At 45.0% G+C, this 27,329-nt stretch overlaps 1 protein-coding gene across 1 annotated transcript; it reads left to right on the top strand.

Annotated features, from left to right (window-relative positions):
* Positions 1–327: 327 nt before the first annotated feature.
* Positions 328–22,970, top strand: MEDAG (mesenteric estrogen dependent adipogenesis). Its single transcript, XM_082859241.1, has 5 exons — positions 328–712; positions 10,357–10,466; positions 13,224–13,336; positions 19,404–19,689; positions 21,532–22,970. Exons 1-5 carry the CDS (start codon positions 435–437, stop codon positions 21,654–21,656), a joined length of 912 nt encoding a protein of 303 aa, XP_082715367.1. The 5' UTR covers positions 328–434; the 3' UTR covers positions 21,657–22,970.
* Positions 22,971–27,329: the final 4,359 nt, after the last annotated feature.

Below are 27,329 nucleotides of genomic sequence, written 5' to 3' on the forward strand. Positions count from 1 at the left end.
GTCCCCTCCCACGGCAGTGTCCCCCGCCGCCCCCCCGCCGGCAGTGTCCCCCACCGGCAGCGTGTCCCCTCCAGGCAGTGTCCAGGCAGGGGCGGGACCAGCCCCAGGCGTGGAGCAGCGCCCCCCAGGGGGATGAGTAACCCTTGGCTGCGAGCGGGCGCAGCCAGGCGGGAGCGTGCCAAGTCCTGAGATGCCGAAACGCGCCCTGAGCGTCTGGGGTCGTGCCCGAGGGCCGGGAGGGGCGCGGGGCGGATAAAAGGGCCGCGCGGCGCCGGGGCCGCCTTCTCCGCGCGGTGCCTGCAGAGCTTCGCTCCTCGCCGGCGGGCAGGCGGCCCGGCAGCACCTGAGCGGCGACCCCTCGGGCGCGGGGCCGACCGAGTTGGGGCGCCCGGCCCCTGTCGGGGTCCATCGACGGCAGGAGCGCGGGCCGGGCCATGGCGGGGCTGGAAAGCGCGCCGGCGGCCAGGCCGAGCCTGACCTCCATCTCGTCGGGGGAGCTGCGCAGCCTGTGGACGTGCGACTGCGAGCTGGCCCTGCTGCCCCTGGCCCAGCTGCTGCGCCTGCAGCCCGGCGCCTTCCAGCTGCGCGGCGACCAGCTGGTGGTCCCGGGCCCCGCGGAGCCCGCGGCCACGCGCGGGGGCTTCAACGTCTTCAGCGACGGCCTCGTGCGCCTCGACGGACAGCTCTACCGCCTCAGCAGCTACATCAGGAGGTGGGTGGGCCCGCCGCCTGGTCCCCGCCGAGGCCTTCACCCCGCTGCCCATCCCAGTCCTCTGGTCTCACTTCCTGAGATCCAGCCTGGATCTCCTCCTTCATCACATTTTCAGATTTTTCTCATTGCTAACGTCACTCGGAGGTGCAAAGCTCCCCCCACTCCCCCCCCCCCCGCCCCGCCCCGCCCCCGGCCCTGGCTTTCTCTGCCCTTGGCACTGACGTTCTGCAGCTGTCCAAGCTGCCCCGGGAGGGCACTGGGCAGGCGCCTGAGGGAGAGCAGGGTGGGGAGTGCGTGAACTGTTGCATGAGTCTTCCTTCTGGCTCCTTAACTGGATCAAATGAGCTCAAATTGGGGGCACACCCTTTGGGGATGTTGCTCAGCAGAGATTCACACCCTGGCTTTAGACTGGGGGGAAGGGAAGGGGAGAGGATGTTCTCTTCTGTGCCCTAGGAGCTTTATCCAGTGAGGAGGCCCGGGGAGAAGCGTGCAGAAGTTTAAAGTTCCCATCTTTGGCCTCAGTGAGTTTTCAAAAAATAAATCAATTAACGGTGGCTGAGAAGGGACCAAAGACCCGTGAAGTCCAGCCCAGGGCCGTGTGGGCTGTCGAGTGGGCAGTTCAGTTCTGGGAAAATGAGAGGGATGAGTGTGGCTTCCAGGATCCGGGGACAGAGCTTGGGCCAAACCGAATTTGATGGAGGGTCACAGGATGCGTAACTGTGGTGGCCAAAGTGCCTGGAGCACTTGCTAGCAGCCTCGAAGCCAGCAGGGATGTAGTCTATCGGAAGCAGGCTTTGATGGGGTAAAGGAGGAGGGAGCTTCACGCTGCATTCTGCGCCTCTTGCTACCAGAGGTCACCCTGTGCCTCCAGAGGTCCGGGGTGGGGGGCAGGCGGGTGGTGGTGCTTATATTTGTGTTGCAGAGCTGAGTGCTGGGAAGCGGGCAGTGCAGTCTCGAGGTTGGTTCAGAGGTGGGGAAGCTGGCCAGCTATTAAGATAGAAAGCCTTAGCTCCGGGGAAGGACAAGGGCCGGGGTCACCCTGTGGGTGGGACCGAGCCAAGAGGGGGAAGCAAACAAAATGAGATGTTTAAAATACCTTCTTCAAAGCTGCTGGGGAAAACCTTGCTTTTTCACACAAAGATACTGAGGGCTTTGAGGGCCTGAAAAACCATTCCCCAGCAAGAATTTCTCCCTTTCTTAGTGAATTGAAAATTCCAAGCCATAAGCAGGGGACGGTGGGAGGAACTGAGTTAGAAATAAGATTTGCAAAGATTTTAAAAGAAGATAACCGTTGTATTAACAGAGTATGAAAAATTAAAATGTCCAGAATTAATTGAAGCTATAGGTTAGGCTTTGACAGAGTCAGCTCTCCCAGTCTCAGCAAACAATGCTGCAAAGCTTACAATGGTTTTGAAGTCTTGTTGTTCAACTCTTGCTTTGAACATCTCCTCCCTGAAGGAACAGCAGTGTTCCCCTGGCAGTTCAGAGTCCAGAATAAACAATGACCAGGTGACACAGACCAGGGTGCAAACAGGAATCAGCAAATACAAGGTTCTCGTTGTCTAAGCAATCGTGTGAAGGCTTTTGTACCCTGGGAGTACCAAGGCGCCCCTGAGAATAATTGGGGAGGTGGAAGGAACAACCTGTCTTCCTCTCAGGGGACACACTATGCAAGCACAGCAGCCCCTTATACCTGGGTGTACAGTCCTGGAGGACGATAGGGAGGGAACCTGGTCTGAATGGAGAGAGCCTTCTAGAAAGAGGGGGAAGACGGCTGTGGACAGCAGTGAGAGGTTTTGCTCTCATGCATCGGGAGTGGGGTGCATAGTCGAATACAGATGTCTGAAGTGGCCGCTCCTCAAGTTGACACAGATTTACCCAGTTGTCTTTGGTCTGGAGATAGCACACAACTTCCTCTCTCAAAAAGCAGTACTTCATTTCCTTCTTTCTCTCTTCCGTCCTTCCTTCCCCTCTCTCTCTCTCCCTCCCTTCCTTCCTTCAATAAGCTCTAGCCAGTTTAGCTGAAGAAGAATTGTACACGGTTTCCTTTTTACCAGTCAGTTCTGGCGCACTTCTAAAGACCCCAGAATCACGCGGCTCAGGGACAGCCCCTTGCATACTCCGTAGTATTTCTTTCAGGCTCTGCCCAGTTCAGTGTCGTTGCCCCTGTGGTCCTGGACACCAGTTTTGGCCGACGTGGCGTATTTCCTCGAGGTCAGGCAGTTCTTGGCGAGCATGGCCAGTTTTGCTTTGCCTTCCTAGTGTATCATCTTCAGAGTCACCTTGCACCCCACCATGCACTTTCCACTTTTTATAACACCCTGGGGCCTAGAGTTGATGGACTCCAGTGGCGTTTTTGTCTTCTTTGTGGCCCATATTCCTGCCTTAGGTGTGGGATGGTCCCCAACCAAGAGCAGCTGCTGAGATGGCTGGAGAGTAAGAAACATAGGGTGATGATTCTTAATCGTTTTGGACCATCAGGCTTTTGAGAATCGTAGGTAGACCTTCTTCCCAGAAAGGTCGAGATACACCTAATGTTGCTGACCATGCCGGTAGTTGATGAGATGCTTGGATCCCGGTTAAGAATCCTTCCTCTTTATTTAGTTCTTTTGGTTTTCTTTGAATCATTCAACAAATATTTTGGTGTGGGATAAGCCCACAGCATAAGCAGGATTTCTTTTCGTGGCCTCAGAAGTGTGTGCTGTGACTTTCACAAGGTCCCTTCCCAGAGAACCCCAAGAGGCTAAGAGCTCCTGACGCTGACATTCATACGATTCACGTGCTCAGAGAGTAAGAGGAGATTCCAGTGATTCTACGTGCTCTGGTTTGTTTCGTAATACTGGAACATTTTCCTAAATATGTACCTGCTAAATAAGCCTCAGGAAAACTAGGGTGGTGGGAAGGCCTAGTGGTGGCACCCAGTCCTGAGGGCCTGCTTGAAAATTCCTTGTCCTCCCGTCGGGGATTTATGGCAAGATCTTTATTGCTATTTTCTTCTTTCAAGCTCAGGATTCCCACCCATGTTACAAACGAAACTTGCTCAGGGTTCCAGGTGCAAATTACCATTAACTACCACACACACACACACACACACACACACACACACACACACACACCCTTACCTCTTTTTCCTATAACGCAGCCTTTCAGTGGGATGGAATGGCAAACATTTGACAAAGAGGAGCGCTAATTCCCTATTTTCAGTGGTCCTCTAGCATGAAAGAGGCTGCTTGGGTAATAAAAATAAGAACAATAATAGTGGTGGCCACTAATGCTTACTTGAGTACCAGCAGTGGGTGCAAAGTATTTCACAGCTATCTCACAAAAGCTGACAAAGTTGGCACCATTGTCTGTTTCCCTTTTTTACAGATGAGAAAATTAGGACTCAGAGAGATTAAATAATTTCCCTAGGTGAGATGCTGGTGAGCTGCGGGACCGGGGCCTCTCCACAGCGTTTAGCTAACCACGCAGCCCACCCTGTCAGCAAACTGCCTCGAACCTGGAATAATTCTGGCTTCCTATAGACCACAGCGGCTTTCTTATAGATTTCCGGAACCTCAAATTAATAACTGGAATGACGTCAGCCAGTACACATCTTATATAATCAGCCTAAAAGAGAAAGTAAGTCCAGTGGTTTGAAGGAAGCCACTAAAAGCAGTGCTGTGACCTGCTTCTGCCCAGATCTGACCAGCTGTTAGCTGGGTGACAGTCACACCTACCTCGAGATCAGCTGCCTGGGGCAGGGGACACAGGGGAGGAGAGTCAGGGTTGAATCATACTTAGATTTTCACTGGGGGGAGGTGCTTGGGCTCTGTCTGTGGCCCAGGCCACCTCTCAGAAACATCGCTGTATGCAGCCCGGCCACCCTTGCTGTTGCCCTCAGCAAGCCCCCGACCTGTCCTCTGCTTTGGTCCGCATGTCTGAGTCTTGGATTTGATGACCTGCCCAGGACAGCAGCCCCTAAACAGGACTCATAGTGATATTGATGAATTATAATCTCTCACGTGTTGAGCTATGATTTTTACGGGATTCAATTCGGAGTAAGTGTGGACAAGCATGAACGCCAGGACCAGGCTGCCTTGGTTTGAGTCCTAGTTCTGCTGCTTACTAGCTGAGTGACTTGGGAAAGTTACTTAATCTCTGTGACTCAGTCTTCTCAGCTGTAAAATGGGAATAATATTGCCAACAACCTTATAGGGTTGTTGTTCACAATTAAAATGTATAAAGTTCTCAAAACAGTCATTGGTACCTATTCATCATGGGACAAATGTCAGCTTATGTACCTACCAAGCAACCCCAACGCCAAGTGCTTCACACACACTATTTAGTCTTTCAGCCACCTCATGGGGTGCCTCTTATCAGCCAGATTTTACAGGTGAGGAAATGCATCTCAACAAGGTTAAGAAACTTGCTGAACTCACAGAGACAGGAATCAAACCCAAATCGGTGATTCAAAACAAAGGGCACTAGCCTTTGCTACCTTCTTCCTCCGAAGACTTGCTTTGCCCTTTCAGCTACACTCCGGTCCTTGCAAATGCCTGTCTGTGGGCCTGGATGCCTCCACTTGCAGTCCACAAGGCTTAGCTAAACCAAGACTCCCCCCGGGGTCCCCATCTCCCTCCTGCTTCTGCCCTCCCATTGGCAGTCTGTTCGGCCCGACGGAACAATCCCTCCTCTGTTCCTGTCGCAGTTCAGTAAGTGGCTCTAGCTCCAAGCCCCTTGGCTTTGCTCCTTCTTAGTTACGTTACTAGGACATGGCCCTGTGGACGCCTGAGTGCAGAGAACTGTGCGTTCTTCTGGCATGTGTGTGTTTGAATGATTAACTCGTTTGTAAGCCTCTGAAAAACAGGGACCGTGGCTTAGACCAGTGCTTCTTAAACTTTAAATAAGTTTTTGCAGGTCTCCTTAGGCTCTTGTGAAAATACAGATTTTTGAGCAAATACATTTGGAGAGGGACCCAGGATTCTGCAGGTTTGCAAGCTCCCCCGTGATGCCAGTACTGTTGGTCCAATGATCAGACTTCAAGCAACAAGGCCTTAGATGTGTATCATTTCATATTGAAATGATACATTTCCTTAGCTGTCTCCCCAATAGACTATATGCTTCTGGAAAGTGGGACTGTTTCCTTCTTCGTTTTGTGTCCCCGGTGCCCAGCACATAGTAGGTGCTCAGTAAATGTTTCTTGCACGAATGAATGAATGAATGAACACGTGTATCGTTGATTAGAGTTACAGATGTTAGAGTGATAAATCTGAAATTTTTGCTTATTTAACTAGAGTTGGGGCAGAAGAAGGAGGTGAGGGAGTGAACAGAAGGAATTGTTTAAGTGTGTAGGGAAGGCTTTGCATAAAACTAACAAGTTAACACTGGAAAGAATGTCCCTGTAAGCTTTTGCTTAGTCACAGCAAAGGACTGTGGAAGCTGTTAGCAATTTCTGGCCCTTTTACACAAGGACTATTCCAATATATTTCTCTTTTTATCTGCTCCTTCCTCCATACTTTAAAAAATGAACGCGCACACACACACACACACACACACACACACACACACACACGAGATGGGAGCCGTGTGTCTGAATTCCTGTTTGTCTCTGAGCATTCAATCATCAGGGGCCAGGGAAATTTGGAGCAGCTTTTCAAGTCATGCTAAAGATGATGTAAAATTTGAAGAAAACTCTGGAGAAGGGTTGGCATCTTAGAGGATGGGTGATCTTTCAGCTACTGCTGATTTGCTAGAAGCAAAAATTCAATGTTCTGTCTTGGTCCCATCTTTCAGGTGTTGCCTTCGTTAAACTGCTCCCTCTAGCCTTCCAAACTGAAAAGACGAGGAAAGAAATTGGAGCAAGGAAAGAGAAACCCTTCCTTATTTTTTAGATATTCATATAGTCCTCCTTTCCTGGTCACTCAAATGAACACAGCCCTGGTTGTGTGTCAGAAGCTTACAGAACTTCACGCTAAGGCCAGCAGAGTTGGCCAGAACTAAAGACACTAATAATGTTTGTTGAGCATCTACTATGGGCCCAAGTACATATGTCTATGTTACTGGCACTGCATTACATCATCAAATGGAAGGCAATACCGTTATATCCCTTTTACAGATGAGGGAATGGGTTCAGTGGGTTAAGTAACTCACTGAAGGTCATAATGAGTTGTGGCTCTGGGACTGAGTTCACACAATTAGAACGTGACTTAAATCTTCTTATTTCGAATCACTATGCTTTCTATCACATTGTTCTGCCTTTCAATCTTTGGATTAAAGCCAGGCGTAGAAAGTTCCAGCCTAGCAGCATTTTGGGGCCAGGATAAAAGCAATGAAGAAATGAGCATTTAAAGGAACTATCTTAAACTGTTTGCTTCTCATCCCTAATGAAAACTTCAGCGAATAGAATAAATATCTAGGACACAGAAGCAATATTTGCATGAGTAATTCATAAATATGCATGATTGAAGATGAGATAACTGGTCCCTAAGGTCGTCTAGTCAGGCTCATCTTGAAACAAAACTGGTGGTTGAATGTCAGGTACTTGAAGACCTGTGAGATTTAGCAACTAGGTCCTCAATCTTTGTATTTTAGTGACTTACATATCCAGATTTCATACCAGTGAATTCCAAAGGGATGCTCACATGTATTCATTCCACTGCAATTTTGAGGTGTTTAACAATTGGACAGTAACTGGGAGGCTGGGGATGGATGAAATAAGGAAGTGGTTCTTATTTGTGACCTGGTTTAAACAGAGAGTTAAGTAGGGATCTTGCCACAATCTCTTGTCTGTACATTGTGTTATCAGAGCTCTCGAGTGAGCAGCCTTTTCCCACATCTGTGGTACAGTGATAACTGGCGATGCTCTGTGATGATGTTTACAGCCCTGTTAAGATCCGAAAAGTGCCTCTGAATCATCAAAGGAAGATTAAGTTATGTTGAGCATAGTCTTATGATTCAGGATATCTTATTAAATTCAGACTCCAAAAGAGGTGACTCATGGATAGGTTCTGCATTAAACTCAATCTGTAACTCCAGAAGATGCCCCCTTTCCCCTTCCCCACCCAGTCTCCCTTCTTTGATCAGGCCGAATAACAGCTCTCTGGGCCCTACAGCAGTCAAAAAAGTCTTCCAGAGAATTTGGTGGAAAACCGATGATTTTTCCAACCAGGGATCATTTCCAAGTTGAGATTTTTATCTTCCTCCTGCCAATGATGCCTCCAATGAGATGTCAGTCGACGTTGTAGGCAGAGGCAAGTACTGCACTGCCATCTGGGTCATCAGAATAGTATTCAAACCTGCAGATTTTCTGGGTGTCCTATACACACACACGCACCATGTCCATGCCCTAGAGAGTGACAGTCAGACCGTGGATACTGAGAGAGCAGAGCAATCCCTTTGAGGGAAATATTAAGTGCTTAAATGACTATAAATGAACTCCATGATACACAAGGTGGGAGAATGTGAAAATTGCTTTGGATGGATCACAGGTGGTACCCGACTCCCAGCCAGCATCGTGCATCTGTCTCTTTGATGTTTAGTCCAATCAGGCTTGCCCTTCTTTTGCTAAAGGCTCTTCTTCCTGCTTTCTCCCCCTGCCCCTCCCCACACCCCCCTGCAACCACAGGCCTCACGGGCCGGCCTCTCCTCTACCACTGCCCAGGTCTCTCTGCCCACCTGGGCCAGGTCCTTGGGAGCTGAATAGATGGATGGTGGAAGGGTGGGGCGCACAAGGGGCCCCTGTCCTGCCGCCCTGCTACCCCATCCCCACTTCCTGGACCCTGAGCTCCTCAGATGTGCAAGGCACGTGTCAGCACACCATCCGGTGCTTAGTGAATGCTGCTGAATGAGAGTGAGTGAACCCAGCAAATCGTGGTTCCCTTTCTCCTTCCTTCTCCTTCGCTTCGTTTCTCCAGTACCTTATGGCAGTTGGTCATTTGGGACAAAGAACAGGAAAATTCTCCCTCTGCTGATGTGGGACACAGTGCCGCTCCCGCCAGGTGCCCCTTTACCCTATCCTCACTGTGCACTGCTCTGCCCAGAGGAGGATGGGGGTAGGGGAGGCACGGAGGGAGAACCCTAGGAAATCCCTGGTCTGCGTCTGCATTATCATACCCAGTCCATGCCACTGCTAACCCCCTTCTCCCTTCCCACCCTCCTCTCCCCTCGCGCCCACACCCCTGAACAGCGACACCTGCACCCACTCTCCTTCCCCGGGTGCACCAGCCTGTGTGCCCCTCCCCACCGCCGGACCAGCCCCCTAACTAGCCACGTGCCCCGGGTTGGGAGATGGACGCTACATTAAAAGTCTGGTGAAATAGAAGGCAGGAAGCATTTTAGATGCTCCATCGGGGGTCAGGTTTTAAAAGCCCTCAAAATCAGATCTGACAATCCAAGAAAAAAGGATAATGACACCGATTTCTAAGAAACCAAGCTGGAGGCAGACAGTGGAAGCTGTTTTTTCCTGACTCGGGGGGTGGATATTCTCCCACTGCTTTTGACCCAGGCCCGGGTCCCCGTCTCGTGCTCTGGCCCCTCTAAGTGGGCTGTGGGGAGAGGACAATGGGGAAGGAGGCTGAGGGGACTTTGCGGCCAGAGCTGTCTGCTGCGGGCGCTCCCCAGGGCTGGTATTTTCATGTCAGGCTCTGGAAGGACAAGAAGCTGGAAAGAAACGGGGGAGCCGTCTCTGCAGGGGACTAGATGTCAGAAGCCAACATGCGGCCCTTTAGCAAAAGCAGCCCATTCAGTCCATGCAGACCTTGCAGTAGTGCCAGTCAGTGGGGCAGCCGCTGTATCTTGAAGAGGGACTGGGGTATCCACAACCCCCAGCATGCTGGATGCCACTCAGCCTGCCCGTGTCCATGCCGCTTCTGAGCTTGGGTTTGGTTAGAAAATTAGCGGTCTTTTTGAAGGAAGCCAATTTGCACTTGCATCTGTCTTTTTTAAAATCAACAGTGCAGGTAGAGACACAGAAAGGCTGCTTGGAAAATGTGCAGAGTAGGGAGACAAAGCTGACATATTGGAGGACAGAGTCAAAAAGCACAAAGATCTTCCTGGGCTGGAATAATGAACTAACACCAAGGAGGCTAAATGTAATAGGGCCCTGGGCAGAAATCCAACATTAGTTTTGTTTTTTGTTTTTTTTAAATTGCACAAGCTCACGATCAGGGAGATGTGAATTGGTTCATATGAATATTGGTTGATTGTCTAATCAATGGAGCCGTCTGGGTTTATCCTGGGATTAGAGAAGGAAAGGAAAATTTCAGACCCACCAGTTAGGATGACTACACTGGAGAAGACCCAGAAAATTCCACTTATTGAGTATAATTCATTCTCAACCCAGAGAGACATAGGGCTGCGGTAGCTTCAAATGAACGCTTACAGCCCAAAGATGACGGTACTAGTCATCATCTGGTCCAGGCTGCCCTTGAGAGCCAGGTATTGGTGCCAGGCACCCCCAGGACCAGGGCCACCTTTAGTTTGCATGCTGATCAGGGGAGGGGATTTATTTATTTGGTACAAGATATGGTTGCCTCCTGAAGGACATTTCAGGGGACTTCCCTCAGAGGGTCTGAGGATGTAGTAGACACCTGTCCAGTACGTCCCCTTCCTGACCTCGATGGGAAGGTACATCGCACTTGTAATCATCTCTTCTTTTTTCATAGATATGTGGAACTGACCAACTACTGCGATTATAAAGACTACCGGGAAACTATATTGAGCAAACCAATGCTATTCTTTATTAATGTACAGACCAAAAAGGACTCCTCGAAAGGTAGGTTTGTAAATGTTTGGGTCTGGTTCCGCCTTGCTGGGCTGTGGACTGTAGCCTGCTGATGAGGTAGAAGTTGGGCGTGGAGAAAGCAGCTTGTGCAAGGCTGGAAGCCTGGTGTGTGAGACCATCAGCACAGCACAAGCCTGCAGAGCAAACCTCTAAGTGATCCTACGGCAGAAGCCATCTATCTCTGAGTCTTGTTTCATACTTCCTGTCTAAGCAGGAAGTGATCTCTGAGCCTGCAGGGGTTGCAAAAATGACCAGAGTGATGAAGATGATGATATATAATATTGCCTACCGTGTATCAAGCACTTCTGTGAGGCATGTGCTAATGTGAATAATTGGTCCACAGCCTAGTAGGGCATATCATGCAAAGGAGAACATTTTTGAGCATGAAAGCAGGAACTGTAATAAGTATGCTGGGATAAAGGTATAAACTAGAACTGACTCAGGCATAACCAGGATGCCTGGCCGTCGTGCCTATGCGGTACTTATCCCATCCCCATTTTATAGATGAGAAAACTAAGGTAAAGAAAATAAACGCTTACGTAGATGCTTTTATGTTTCATACTCTGGCCTTCGAATTTCAATTTTAGAGATATCTCTTTATTGTTTCTTCAGAAATCAGACTGATAACAACTATATTAACTCAAATTCCAGTACGAAAATATCTCAGTTTTCCCTTCTCCCTCCCACTCAGTGATACATGGGGAAAGTCATGGGCATAAGTGCTGTAATAGCAGTAGCATTTCTTACACTTACTTCTAAATAACGTTCTTCAAATGAGACCAAGAGATTAAGAATTGATCTACAAATTCCAAATAGACTTCCTCAGACATGCCCTTCCTCATTCAGATTCGTTGGACCTGATTCTCTGCTCGTCTCATTCAGAGTCATTCAGATTCCCTTCTCACTTCATAATTCAAAGTCACAACGTCCTTCTTGGCAGGAGGGGCCGGGAACAGATCACACTGTAACAAGCAATGCTTGGTAGAGCATCTGAGCCCCTGATGCTATTTGGCTTGCTGGTGACCAGAAAGCTGAGAATTCTCTAAGAATGTAATGCACAGATGTATCCAGTATACCTCCCGCATTGATCTCTCAGGAGGGTTCTTAAGAAAGAATAAGAGACCTCTCCATTTTAACATTGTAATGAACATACAGGGAGTGGGAAAAGGAAATATTTGTGGGTGGCCTTGAAAAGATTCACAGTTATATAATGCTTGTGGAAGGAGGCAGAGAAACCCAGTCCTCCTTGGCTGTGAGGAAAGCCATGCAATGAAGAGATTCTGTGACACAAAGCTTAAGATGCTCAAGTTTAAATTATGAAAATTGCGATTAGGGCAACACGTCCAGCCCTGCTGCTATCCTAAACTTGTACTTTTGTGCAAATTTAGAAGAAGCCACCATTAACTCCAGACAATTTACTAATCCTTCCCAGAAGTTTGTCATAATAAATGTACAAGTAAACAATGTGGAAGCGATTGGCGTCCTCTAGAATTGTGCAGTGCACAGCCTGCCCAACCTGCACAACGGTGGATGGAGGGTGGCGGCCTTAAGTATCTAATGAGCCCAAAGGTCTTGGTTTAGTTTATGTGAAAGTTAATTCAAGGTAGCAAATAGCTGGCTTGCTTTACTTGCTTATTTATATATTTTCTCAAAGAGGAAATAAGGTAGTTTCTATCTAAAGTGCCCCAAAAAATAATTTGGGAGAAAGGAAAACAGGGGAAGGAAAAAGAAGATGGAGAAGGTTAGTGCAAAGGTTAGTTCAAAATGTATTCCCCAAGGACGTAACACTTGCTATTGGTGGACCACAGGTTTGATGCTCAAAGCCCGTGTAGGATGTTCAGTTCCCCAAATCACATGATGGCTGGTGCATGGCCTTTAAACAAAGGGTGGCATTCTATGTTATGGGTCTTCCTAGAAAAAGTGCTTGAGTAATGAAGGACATGGAGCTTGATTCCGGGGGCTGGAAAAGTTAAGAGGTTGTTGGTTCGCAGTATTTAAAATTTCCTAGGGAGTAAACAACCACCCCTTTGCTTAGATTAGATAGAACTGGACAGAATTGGATTTAAACCAAACCAAACCGATCAAATAAAGAACAAAAAACAACTGCCAGGACACAGACGTGGCATTATTTAAACAATGGGAGGGACATTTCCGCTGGGCTTGTCCTGGGCTGGGACGTGGAGGAGAACCAATCTCAGATTACCTTGGTCCTTAGAACTCTAGACTAGCCCTTTGCAGACTGAAAGCCAGGTCTCTGGGGGAGGACAGGGAATGATGAGGGAGGGGGAAGGCAGGGGGAAGCGTCCTTCCCTGGACGGATTTTCTGCTTTGTAAGTGAGGAAATGTGGGTGAGAGCCAAGTTGCTGTTTATCCAGCAAGGCAGTGACATGAAAACCAGCCATCTCCAGTTTTCACTTTGGCTCCCATGCTGGCTGCACACAGAGGAGACTCAGTGCTTATCTGTGATAATTATGGACTGGAACTTTCGATTTCTGAGGCACGAGTGACAAAGTGCAGCCTGGGGGGAGCTGATTTTCTAACCTGCGTTGACAGTATCCTGGAGCTTCCTCACGCCTGCAAATTTCTTGGAAACATTTCTAGAAACCTGGTTAGGCTTTGCAGTGAGGGAGCAGCGAGGGAGGTTATAAATTAATAAAATCTCCAATTATGGTAGGAATCACTGCTTTGTCAGATACTAAGAAGTACACATGCACCCTTGTTTTTTGACTTCTACTTCCTAATTTCTAGAAAGAACGTATGCGTTTCTTGTGAACACCAGGCACCCCAAGATAAGAAGACAGATAGAGCAGGGGATGGACATGGTCATTTCCTCAGTGATTGGAGAAAGCTACTGGCTTCAGGTGAGGTTGGCTTGTGTGAATCCAGGGCTGCCAACACACAGAAGAGGGTCTGGGCGTTTCAGGCCAGGACTGAGTCCCTAGAGCTTAACTCTAACTTAAATGAATCCAGACACAGACCTTTTCGATTGTTTCATTATCACTACCAATAAAATGAACTTAGTTTCTAGCAGCTTCTTAGAAATAGGGTAAGAATAAATATAAATTTGACCAAGCAGTTCAAGGTCTTTACATGGATTTTGATGCAAATGCAAAGATTTGTTTTAAAAAAATAAAGGCAACTGACTGAGGGCAGACACCAAAACCAATAGGAACTATGAACCTGCAGCCCGCGAAAAGGAGACCCCAAACACAGTAAGTTAAGCAAAATGAGAAGACAGAGAAACACACAGCAGATGAAGCAGCAAGGAAGGAGCAACACACCAGACCAAACAAATGAAGAGGAAATAGGCAGTCTACCTGAAAAAGAATTCGGAGTAATGATAGTAAAGATGATCCAAAATCTTGGAAATAGAATGGAGGAAATACAAGAAACGTTTAACAAGGACCTAGAAGAACTAAAGAGCAAACAAACAATGATGAACAACACAATAAATGAAATTAAAAATTCTCTAGAAGGGATCAATAGCAGAATAACTGAGGCAGAAGAATGGATAAGTGACCAGGAAGATAAATAGTGGAAATAACTACTGCAGAGCAGAATAAAGAAAAAAGAATGAAAAGAATTGAGGACAGTCTCAGAGACCTCTGGGACAACATTAAATGCACTAACATTTGAATTATAGGGGTCCCAGAAGAAGAGAAAAAGAAAGGGACTGAGAAAATATTTGAAGAGATTATAGTTGAAAACTTCCCTAATATGGGAAAGGAAATAGTCAAGTCCAGGAAGTGCAGAGAGTCCCATACAGGATAAATCCAAGGAGAAACACTCCAAGACACATATTAATCAAACTATCAAAAATTAAATACAAAGAAAACATATTAAAAGCAGCAAGGGAAAAACAACAAATAACTTACAAGGGAATCCCCATAAGGTTAATAGTTGATCTTTCAGCAGAAACTCTGCAAGCCAGAAGGGACTGGCAGGAGATATTTAAAATAATGAAAGGGAAAAACGTAAAACCAAGATTCCTCTACCCAGCAAGGATCTCATTCAGATTTGATGGAGAAATTAAAATCTTTACAGACAAGCAAAAACTGCTAGAATTCAGCAACACCAAAACAGCTTTACAACAAATGCTACAGGAACTTCTCTAGGCAGGAAACACAAGAGAAGGAAAAGACCTACAATAACAAACCCAAAACAATTAAGAAAATGGGAATAGGAACATACGTATTGATTACTACCTTAAATGTAAATGGATTAAATGCTCCAACCAAAAGACATAGACTGGCTGAATGGATACAAAAACAAGACCCATATATATGCTGTCTACAAGAGACCCACTTCAGACCTAGGGACACATACAGACTGAAAGTGAGGGGATGGAAAAAGATATTCCATGCAAATGGAAATCAAAAGAAAGCTGGAGTAGCAATTCTCATATCAGACAAAATAGACTTTAAAATAAAGACTATTACAAGAGACAAAGAAGGACACTACATAATGAACAAGGGATCAATCCAAGAAGATGATATAACAATTCTAAATATTTATGCACCCAACATAGGAACACCTCAATACACAAGGCAAATGCTAACAGCCGTAAAATTGACAGTAACACAATCCTAGTAGGGGACTTTAACACTCCACTTTCACCAATGGACAGATCATCCAAGATGAAAATAAATAAGGAAACACAAGCTTTAAATGATACATTAAACAAGATAGACTTAATTGATATTTATCGGACATTCCATCCAAAAACAACAGAATACACTTTCTTCTCAAGTGCTCAAGGAACATTCTCCAGGATAGATCATGTCTTGGGTCACAAATCAAGCCTTGGTAAATTTAAGAAAATTGAAATCATATCAAGTATCTTTTCTGACCACAACACTATGAGACTAGATATCAATTACAGGAAAACAATCTGTAAAAAATGCAAACACATGGAGGGTAAACAATACACTACTAAATAACCAAGAGATCACTGAGGAAATCAAAGAGGAAATCAAAAACTACCTAGAGACAAATGACAATGAAAACACGATGACCCCAAACCTATGGGATGCAGCAAAAGCAGTTCTAAGAAGGAAGTTTATAGCAATAGAATCCTACCTCAAGGAACAAGAAACATCTCAAATAAACAACCTAACCTTACACCTAAAGCAATTAGAGAAAGAAGAACAAATAAAACCCAGAGTTAGCAGAAGGAAAGAAATCTGAAAAATCAGATCAGAAATAAATGAAAAAGAAATGATGGAAACAGTAGCAAAGATCAATAAAACTAAAAGCTGGTTCTTTGAGAAGATAAACAAAATTGATAAACCATTAGCCAGACTCATCAAGAAAAAAAGGGAGAAGACTCAAATCAATAGAATTAGAAATGAAAAAGGAGAAGTAACAACTGACACTGCAGAAATACAAAGGATCACGAGAGATTACTACAAGCAAGTATAGGCCAATAAAATGGACAACCTGGAAGAAATGGACAAATTCTTAGAAAGGTATAACCTTCTGAGACTGAACCAGGGAGAAATCGAAAAAATAAACAGACCAACCACAAGCACTGAAATTGAGACTGTGATGAAAAATCTTCCAACAAACAAAAGCCCAGGACCAGATGGCTTCACAGGTGAATTCTATCAAACATTTAGAGAAGAGCTAACACCTATCCTTCTCAAAGTCTTCCAAAATATAGCAGAGGGAGGAACACTCCTAAACTCATTCTAGGAGGCCACCATCACCCTGATACCAAAACCAGACAAAGATGTCACAAAGAAAGAAAACTACAGACCAATATCCCTGAGGAACATAGATGCAAAAATCCTCAACAAAATACGAGCAAACAGAATCCAACAGCACATTAAAAGGATAATACACCATGATCAAGTGGGGTTTATCCCAGCAATGCAAGGATTCTTCAACATACGCAAATCAATCAATGTGATAAACCATATCAACAAATTGAAGGAAAAAACAATATGATCATCTCAATAGATGCAGAAAAAGCTTTCAACAAAATTCAACACCTGTTTATGATAAAAACCCTCCAGAAAGTAATCATAGAGGGAAGCTACCTCAACATAATAAAGGCCATGTATGACAAACCCACAGCCAACATCATTTGCAGTGGTGAAAAACTGAAAGCATTTCCTCTAAGATCAGGAATAAGACAAGGTTGTCCACTCTCACCACTATTATTCAACATAGTTTTGAAAGTTTGAGCCAGAGCAATGAGAGAAGAAAAAGAAATAAAAGGAACACAAATTGGAAAAGAAGAAGTAAAGCTGTTACTGTTGGCAGATGACATGATACTATACATAGAGAATCCTAAAGAAGCTACCAGAAAACTACTACAGCTAATCAATGAATTTGGTAAAGTAGCAGTATACAGAATTAATGCACAGAAATCTCTTGCATTCCTAAACACTAATGATGAAAACTCTGAAAGAGAAATTAAGGAAACAGTCCCATTTATCACTGCAACAAAAAGAATAAAATACCTAGGAATAAGCCTACCTAAGGAGACAAAAGACCTGTATGCAGAAAACTATAAGACACTGATGAAATAAATTAAAGGTGATATAAACAGATGGAGAGAAATACCATGTTCTTGGATTGGAAGAATCAACACTGTGAAAATGACTATACTACCCAAAGCAATCTACAGATTCAATGCAATCTGTATCAAACTACCAATGGCAGTTTTCACAGAACTACAACAAAAAATTTCACAATGTGTATGGAAACATAAAAGACCCCGAAAAAAAAAAAAGACCACGAATAGCCAGAGCAATCTTGAGAAAGAAAAACGGAGCTGAAGGAATCAGGCTCCCTGACTTCAGACTATACTACAAAGCTACAGTAATCAAGACAGTATAGTACTGGCACAAAAACAGAAATATAGATCAATGGAACAGGATAGAAAGCCCAGAGATAAACCCACGCACATATGGTCACCTTATTTATTTTTTATAGCCCTGTTGCTCGCACACGCGAAAGCAACTTCATTGACTGGACTTTCTTTTTTTTTTGTGTGTGGTACGCGGGCCTCTCTCTGCTGTGGCCTCTCCCGCTGTGGAGCACAGGCTCCGGACGCACAGGCTCAGTGGCCATGGCTCACGGGCCCAGCCGCTCCACGGCATGTGGGATCTTCCTGGACCGGGGCACGAACCCGTGTACGCTGCATCGGCAGGTGGACTCTCAACCACTGTGCCACCAGGGAAGCCCCCTGGTCACCTTATTTTTGATAAAGGAGTTAAGAATATACAATGGAGAAAAGACAGCCTCTTCAATAAGTGGTGCTGAGAAAACTGGACAGGTACATGTAAAAGAATGAAATTAGAACACTCCCTAACACCATACACAAAAATAAACTCCAAATGGATTAAAGACCTAAATGTAAGGCCAGACACTGTAAAACTCTAAGGGGAAAACATAAGCAGAACACTCTGACATAAATCACAGCAAGATCCTTTTTGACCCAGCTCCTTGAGAAATGGAAATAAAAACAAAAATAAACAAATGGGACCTAATGAAACTTAAAAGCTTTTGCACAGCAAAGGAAACCATAAACAAGACGAAAATACAGCCCTCAGAATGGGAGAAAATATTTGCAAATGAAGCAACTGACAAAGGATTAATCCCCCAAATTTACAAGCAGCTCATGCAGCTCAGTATCAAAAAAACAACCCAATCCAAAAATGGGCAGAAGACCTAAATAGACATTTCTCCAAAGAAGATATACAGATTGCCAATAAACACATGAAAGGATGCTCAACATCACTAATCATTAGAGAAATGCAGATCAAAACTACAAAGAGGTATCACCTCACACCAGTCAGAATGGCCATCATCAAAAAATCTACAAACAATAAATGCTGGAGAGGGTGTGGAGAAAAGGGAACCCTCCTGCACTTTTGGTGAGAATGTAAATTGATACAGTCACTATGGAGAACAGTATGGAGTTTCCTTAAAAAACTAAAAATAGAACTACCATACGACCCAGCAATCCCACTACTGGGCATATACCCTGAGAAAACCATAATTCAAAAAGAGTCATGTACCAAAATGTTCATTGCAGCTCTATTTACAATAGCCAGGACATGGAAGCAACCTAAGTGTCCATCGACAGATAAATGGATAAAGAAGATGTGGCACATATATGCAATGGAATATTACTCAGCCATAGAAAGAAACGAAATTGAGTTATTTGTAGTGAGGTGGATGGCCCTAGAGTCTGTCATACAGAGTGAAGTAAGTCAGAAAGAGAAAAACAAATACAGTATGCTAACACATATATATGGAATCTAAAAAAAAAAAAACAAAGGTTCTGCAGAACCTAGGGACAGGATAGGAATAAAGACGCAGACGTAGAGAACGGACTTGAGGACACGGGGAGGGGGAAGGGTAAGCTGGGATGAAGTGAGAGAGTGGCATGGACTTATATAAACACTACCAAACGTAAAATAGATAGCCGCATAGCACAGGGAGATCAGCTCGGTGCTTTGTGACCACCTAGAGGGGTGGGATAGGGAGGGAGGGAGGGAGACGCAAGACGGAGGAGATATGGGGATGTATGTATATGTATAGCTGATTCACTTTGTTATAAAGCAGAAACTAACACACCATTGTAAAGCAATTATACTCCAATAAAGATGTCAAATCAATAAAAGATAAAGGCAACTATTTAAAAATATGTCAGAAAATGTGTACATATAGCTGACTCAGTTCGTTGTGCAGCAGAAACTAACACAACATTGTAAAGCAACTATACCCCAATTAAAACAAATCTATACCTTCTTGTTTGGAAAAAAAGTATGTCAGAAAGGAAGAGAAATAAGAGGTGTGATATTTTGGATATTTGGACAGTTGTTAATTCTATAATATAATTCTATGATATAAGTCTGTAATACAACATTATCATTATATCACTGAAATTAATTAAATACTTCTCTCTTTCAGTTTGATTTTCAAGAGGCAGTAAAGAATTTTCTCCCTCCAGGAAACAAGGTGGTTAATGGAGAAAATTTGAGCTTTGCGTATGAATTCAAAGCTGACGCGTTATTTGATTTCTTCTATTGGTTTGGGCTCAGCAATTCCACTGTAAAAGTGAATGGAAAAGTTCTGAATTTGTCAAGTACAAGTCCAGAAAAGAAGGAGACCATTAAATTATTTCTGGAAAAGATGAGTGAACCTTTAATCCGAAGGAGCAGTTTCTCTGACCGAAAATTCAGTGTAACTTCCAGAGGTATGTCAAAAATTCTCAACTACCCGAGGAACGTCGTTAAATTAAAGGGTAGAATAATATCATGGGGGAGGAGAATCAATTAATGGAAAAGGTAAGGCTTCTTGGTAAAGGGGAAATATAATATCACATATTTCAGAAACTAGGAAGTGAGAAACATTTACTACCAAAAAGAAATATAGTAAACTAACACAACATTGTAAACCAATTACACGTCAATAAAAATTAAAAAAAAGAAAAGAAATATAGTGACTTTTCCTTTTAGGCTCCTTTAAGTTTTCTGACATAGCAGTTTTACAGTGCAGCATACCCAGAAAATAATTTTAAAATATATTATTAATGTAAATACACGTTAATACTCATTGAAATGTTATTAACAATCATTTAACTATAGAAGAATGATGCTTTCCTCATGTGCATATTCAGGGCAACAGAATGTTAAGGAAAAGTGTTGGCTGAGGGGGGAAGACACATGGTCGAGATATCCATCTTTATAAATATTTGGAAGGGTCCTCCAGAGTTTCTAAGACCACAAAAGAATATCTCTTGAGACTGCTTCACTTAACAGACCACAGGTCACATCTGGTGCGTTCTAGATTTTCCATTCAGGGCCTCCTTCCCAGGACTTGGGGAGACTTTTCAGTCCGATGTGGCTAAGGCAGTGATATCAGTCAAGTCACCTGGATCGGTCTTCTGCTGAGCCTGCTGTCTGTCCCAGGCTAGTCTGTGCTGGAAGGCAACTTCCCTGAACCAGGACTTTTGCTGCTCATTGCAAACAAATAAACAAAGAAAAACAAGCAAAAGACAACAACAAAACACCAGTCTCTACGAACCTGTCGTTTTCAAAAAGTTAAAAAACAAAACAAAACAGAGGCTTCATTAGTTGCGTTTAATGACAGTTGCTTTCTTCCAATGTTTCTAGCGAAAATGCTTACTCCTAGCTATTTCTTATCCTGGAAAGCAGCCTCCCTCTGTCTCTGTCTGTCTCTGTCTCTGCCTCCTTCCCTCCCTCCCTCCTGCCTTTCCCCCTCCTCCTTCTCTCTCCCTCTTTGTTGCTTTGCTTTCTCTGTCTGGGTGCTTCTTACAAAGATGCCTTTGTTCTCTGCTCCATTGCTGCCATGGTGGGGGGTGGGGAGGGGACGTTATATGCTCATCCTTTTGGGGGAAGATTACCTTGCCTGGTTGTGGCCATCCCAGATGCCAGATCCTTCCTGGGACACCCCCCAGCCCACCCACTGGCCACAGCAGCCTGAGCAGGGTTTTTCTGTTTCTCCATCGCTCACCCACTGTCCTTTATACTGCCCAGCTGTTCACTGGTATCCTGGGGAGACTGAGGGGCATGTGAAGTTGGGCAGTGCTTCCTTGCAAGTTTACTCCGAGCCGGCCCTGGGGCCACTTCTACTTCAGAGCAGTGGGGAAGGATTCTTCAAGGCCCACCTGAGTCGTCATTATGCACTGCAGGTGACCCAACCACCATGCATCAGCCACTCGGCAGGCAGCTCCGCTGGCTCAGCCCTGGTGATCACTTAGCCTGGCTTCATCTCCTTCTTGAGAACAGACCTTTGTCCTAGGCATCTTTTCCCCACCTGTGGGCCTTTTGTCATCAAGTGAGAAAGGGTACCTGTGACTCCAGCCCATGGAGAAGCAAGTGACAGTCCACATCCTCCTGGTGAACAGAAAGCAACACGTTTCTGTCAGCGTTTTGAGTTTTTCTGAGGAAGCCAGGATTCCCTATTCATTATTGAAATGGTTACGTTGGATGCTGCATGGGCCTTAGGTACTGTTGGATTTGGGTTGTAGTTTTCCAGAGATGGTAATAATGCAAGCCCTGTTTACTTTTCTCAGGTTCACTAGATGAAGTTTTTAACTGCAGTCTGTCACCCAGATCATCTCTGATGGAGCCTCTTTTGGCAGAATTACCATTTCCATGTGTTCTGGAATCTGAAGAGACACCCAACCCATTTATCTGATTGAATTGGACATTTTGCAGCTCCTCCTACACCCCAGGCCTGTGCCAGAACCCAAGGCTGAGGGGATCCAAGAGAGATGGGAGGCGGGTGCCTCTGCCTTCTACTCCTACAGAGACCCCTCCTTTCCATTTTTTTTTTTTTTTTTTTTTTTTTTTTTTTTTTGCTGTACGTGGGCCTCTCACTGCTGTGGCCTATCCCGTTGCGGAGCACAGGCTCCGGACGCGCAGGCGCAGCGGCCATGGCTCACGGGCCCAGCCGCTCCGCGGCACGTGGGATCTTCCCGGACCGGGGCACGAACCCGTGTCCCCTGCATCGGCAGGCGGACTCTCAACCACTGCGCCACCAGGGAAGCCGCTCTCCTTTCCATTTTTGTGGGCGATGCTTTGGCAGGGCTGATGCAGCTGTCTTCAGGATGGGAGGGCTTTGGCCCCATGGCCTGGGCGGTTCCTCTCCTTTTAACACTTCTCCGAAGAGGCAGAGGGAGTGGCAGAGTCCTGCCACCCTGAATATTTCGCTTATGCCCTGGCGTCCTGGGAGCTCCCTGGGCGGCCTTTGTGGGAGCCACCTGACCTGGGTTTTGCCCTGTGACGCTTCATAAATCTGGGTTTAGCCCTCTGCTTGTCTGAACCCAAACCCAGCAAGCATGGGGTTAGCAGTGCCATTCTCTTGCAAACCTTGCTGAGCAAAAGGCCCAGGACATCCTTCATCAGAAGGCAAGTATGTTTTTCATCCTGCCCATAGGATGAAACCTTAGGAGAAACATTCACGGTGAGGCTCGCGGGAGGATTGGCCAGGTTGATAAGGCGGTAACCCTGCCACCCGCTGCCTGAAATTTGAACTCCCTTGACCTCCCTCTTAACAAAGTGGCCCGTGTAGAAAGAAGCCAGGTGATGTGATACCAAACATGACAGGAGAAGGATAATGTATGCGGCATTGTCCTCTCTGTTAAAAGCACATTATGTCAGTTGGGTATTTCATAAGCTTTTAGCAATCCTAACACTAAAAGCAGAATACAAGAAAGCTATACCATTACCATAATACATTGTTACAGCAATACATTTTTCATCTCATAGCTACAGTGGAGTTCTTCCAAAAGACACAAAACATCATCCTATTTACATCCTAAAAACCTGCATGAATGAGTTGCTACACAGGCTTATAATGAGAAAGATTTCTGGGTCCCGAGTATAATTTTTCTGTCCTTTTAAAAACTATTCCTGTATTATACATTATGATAGCACTACTGATTGTCCTTTCATTTATATTTGAAATGGTATGTACTATATTTGTGCAATTAAATTTTTCCTTAACATTCAGCATCGAATTGAGTAAATTTGTGACCAAGTATGTGTGATCTTTCCGTCACACCCTGCAGGTGGTATGTTGGCCTTGTAACTTATTACAGTAAGAATTGTGGTTTTACGGCTACTTTATCAAGAGCCTTCTTTGAAGAATAGGTCTGTGAAGTATTTGTAGAAAAAAAATTGATACTGATGTTTCAGAAAAGGGGAATGTTCCTTAATAACAGAAGATGATAAACATTTGTGATTCACTCGGTGCAAAATGAAGAGTATTAACAAAAAAATAAGTTATACACCAGAACAAACAAACCTTAGGTGAATATCAAATAGTATATGCTTCCCAAAGGAAATAGAAACTCTATTCACAAAAATTGACAAAGTCCATTTTTTGAAAATAGTTGAATTCAGGAAAACCTTTGGTAATCGCTCCAGAAATGGACTAAAGATCTGGAAGTTTTCTTTTTTAAATTTATTATTTTATTTATGTATTGTTTTTGGCTGCGTTGGGTCTTCGTTGCTGCCCGCGGGCTTTCTCTAGTTGCAGCGAGCGGGGTCTACTGTTCGTTGCTGTGCGCGGGCTTCTCATTGCAGTGGCTTCTCTTGTTGCGGAGCACAGGCTCTAGGCACGCGGGGTTCAGTAGTTGTGGCTCGCGAGCTTCAGTAGTTGTGGCTCATGGGCTCTAGAGCGCAGGCTCAATAGTTGTGGCACACGGGCTTAGTTGCTCCGCGGCATGTGGGATCTTCCTGGACCAGGGCTGAAACCTGTGTCCGCCCCTTTTATCATTAAAAATTGTTTTCAGTCAACTCAGAGCCAAATGCATTTACTTAATTCAGTATTCACTTACCAAAGTTTTATGACTGCCTCCAAGGAAATATACACTGTGCTAATGTATATTTCATTAGCAAATGTCACAAAGAATTGACACTGGGAAAACTATAAAATCGGTGAAAAGTCTATTGGGACAGATCTTCCTGGGTCAAAGTGACCTCAGTCTGGATGTATATTTGCCCTAATTCAGACATCTTAAACAGTTTAAGATCAGTAGAAATGTATAGGACAAGAATGGCCTAAGCAATCATTCATTCCATTCATTCATTCATTTATCACATATGATTGAGCGCATACTGTGTGCAGTGCACTGGAGCTGGTATATAAAGGTGCCTAAAACATGGCCCTTGCTCTCAAGGAACATCCAGTCTTGTAAAAGACAGGTGTACAGCTAGTAAGAACAATAAAATCAGTGCTACAGGAGAGATTCAAAAAGGAAAGCGTCTAAAACGCTTATGATCCAGTTTTGGAGATAAAATTACTGACATGTAACTGTAAAATTTAGTTTTAAAAGAAACATGTAAGGATCAATTTATCCAAGCAACTGATTAACTGAAGTTCTCAGTGAAAGAGTCACCTTGGAAGCTATTAATTTTTTCCAACAAGAATGCAATCCAGACATTATCTACAGAATAAGGGAGTTTTTCTCTTATTACCTCATGGTTAGAGTTTGATTTTTGGCCAAAGGAAAACATTGTCCAACTTGATTGCCTACCTTAATTATCAGCTCGAATGTCTTCTTACTGTTTCAAATACCCGTCTATCTTCAAAGAGCAAAGTTATACCCCAATTTAAGAAATTCAAAAGAATGTGCATCAGTGTTTGAAGGGAGTTTCTAAAGAATTTCAAAGATGCTTTAAGCAATGGCAGTGTCATTATAATAAATGATTACTTTGAAGAAGAGAACATTCATTTGGATGGCTAACTGCTGGTCTAACAGATTTAAAATGAGTGTTCACACTTGATACTCACGGCTTGAATAAACTTGAGAGACCCAATAATGCAAGGCATTAGTAATTGTTCTTAAGGGTTGAGAGAAGAGAAAAACACAAGAATCAGAGACAGCAGAGATGGCCCAGGAAGGAGGTGACATTTATATATGATCGATGATGAGGTTTTGATAGAATCAAACGTCTGAACGTGCTGTTACGGCTTTAATTGGATAAAATGTGAGTTTGGTGAGTGGCAGATTAGAAGAAGAGCTTAGAATTTACCCTGTTAAACTGGACTGTCCTAATAAAATAGAGACCATTATAAAATTTTCTTTTCTGGATTTTTCAATAAAAACAGAGCAATCATTCTTGGACGGCTTAATCACAACCTCTCTTAGTGGCAGATATGAACCAGGTGACCTCAGGAAGACCTGGATCTCTGATGGTAATTTTAAGTGTCAGTTTGGCTGGGCCACGGTGTCCAGATGTGTCGACAAACATTATTCTTGATGTTTCTATGAGGGTGTTTTGGATGAGGCTAACATTTAAATCAGTGGACTTTAAGTAAAGCAGATTGCCCTCCACAATGTGAATGGACCTCTCCCATCAGCTGAAGGCCTGAATAGAACAAAAGTCTGACCTCCCCTAAGCAAGACAAAATTTTGCACAGATGACCTTCAGACTTGAACTGCAATGTAGGATCTGCCCTGGGCTGCCCTGGGCCTCTGGCCTGCTGGCCTACTTTGCAGATTTAGGACTTGCCAGTCCCCACAATTGTGTGATCCAGTTCCTTAAACTAAGTTTCTTTCTCTCTCTCCACACACACACACACACACACACACACACACACACACACACACTATTGGTTCTGTTTCTCTAGAGAACCCTTAATAATACAGAGTCCATCACAGAAATGGAGAAAATGTTTTACGAGTTAATCCATCAGCTAAAACAAAGAGAAAAGACAGTATTTTTTTTTTTTTACATGAAGACACTTGAATAAAAGCATTGCATACCACATAATAACAGGAAGTCTTGCCAAAATACAGCAAGCAAGCCAGAAAAACTTCACTCAGTACATTCATATCCAAAGCACTTGGCATTGCTGAAGAATGTCCGTGACCTCTTCTGGGCTTTTGGAAACAGCCACCGGCCAAGTCTCCCATCAACCCTTTCACATTCTTCCTCTCGTTCCGGAGACAACCTTTCCTCTCATGTTACCCGGAGCAGAGGTCCTCAAACTTGAATGTGCCCTGGAATCTCTTGGAGGTTTAGCTGCAGATCCTGACTCAGGAGCTCGGTGGGGGAGGGAGGGAGAGCTGTGTTTCTGCGTTTCTAACCAGTTCCCAGGTGATGCCGAGGCCACTGGTCCTGGGACAAGGCTCTAGACCTGTCCATCTCAAGCGTTACGAATCACCTGGGGATCTTGTTAGAAAAGCAGAATCTTGCTTCCCCCCGACTTACTGACTCAGAACTCGTGTTCTCGTCAAATGCCCAGGTGGTATGGACACGCTCAGTTTGGGGATAGCTTGCTTTCTCCTGGCTGGGACCCTGTCTACTCTCTCCCGGAGCATCAAGTTCTCTCTCTCTCCCTGCTTCTTACCCTTGGCCTATGAACTTGGTTATTCTTCTCTCCTTTCAAGTCTCCATGTGATTCACACCCTCTTCCCCCGCTAGACCCTCTTCTCCTTCACAGGCAAAAGTTGAGTGTTCGGGCTTCCCTGGTGGCGCAGTGGTTGAGAGTCCGCCTGCCGATGCAGGGGACGTGGGTTCGTGCCCCGGTCCGGGAAGATCCCACATGCCACAGAGCGGCTGGGCCTGTGAGCCATGGCTGCTGAGCCTGCGCGTCCGGAGCCTGTGCTCCGCAACGGGAGAGGCTGCAGCAGTGAGAGGCCCACGTACCGCAAAAAAGGAAGAAAGAAAAAAAAAAATTTGAGTGTTCCTTCATTGCTGTCTCTTCCCTCCACCACCCAGCCCCATCTTGACTTCTTCATATCACGCTCCCTCTGTACGTGTGTGTGGCAGAAAGAAATTTCTTGTAACAATGTGAATGGGAAACAGTTCCCATTTAATTCATTTGATGCAGCTGCTCTCAGCTGGTTTTGGTCAATTCCAAACTGTCACAGGAGCGTTGGTAACCTCAAGGTCTTAGTTTCTGTGTGATGGATCCACTCTGGCAGGTGAATGGAACCTTGCTTCTCTTACTCCTGGAAAAGAGAATTTACTTAAACTACTGACCTGAGCCCTCACGCTGTTGCCTGACCCACTCAGTGCACACTCCTCATGTTCAGGTGGAGCTCCTCAGCGGGGCTGTGGGGCTGCTGGGCTGTCCCCCTCCCCCTTCACAGTATGGCAAGACCAAGCTCACAGGGCCTCTGGAGGACACAGGCTGTTTCCCCCTCCTGGGTCCTTCCTGGGCCTTGGGGCACCTCTCCCTCTTCACCTGGTCGCCTCCCGGGCATCTTGGAAAACTCAGCTCAGGCAATTCCTCTCCCCCTCCCCCAAGGTCCCATAATACTCTGGGCACTGCCCTTAATGTCATCATCCAGCTCACTTCAGGTGCTCAGTATTTGTTGAGGGAAAGAAGAAAGGAAAAATATTCTGCTTAATC

This window comes from Leucopleurus acutus, assembly GCF_964270905.1.
Source record: "Leucopleurus acutus genome assembly, chromosome: 18".
In the NCBI taxonomy this organism is placed as follows: Eukaryota; Metazoa; Chordata; class Mammalia; order Artiodactyla; family Delphinidae; genus Leucopleurus; species Leucopleurus acutus.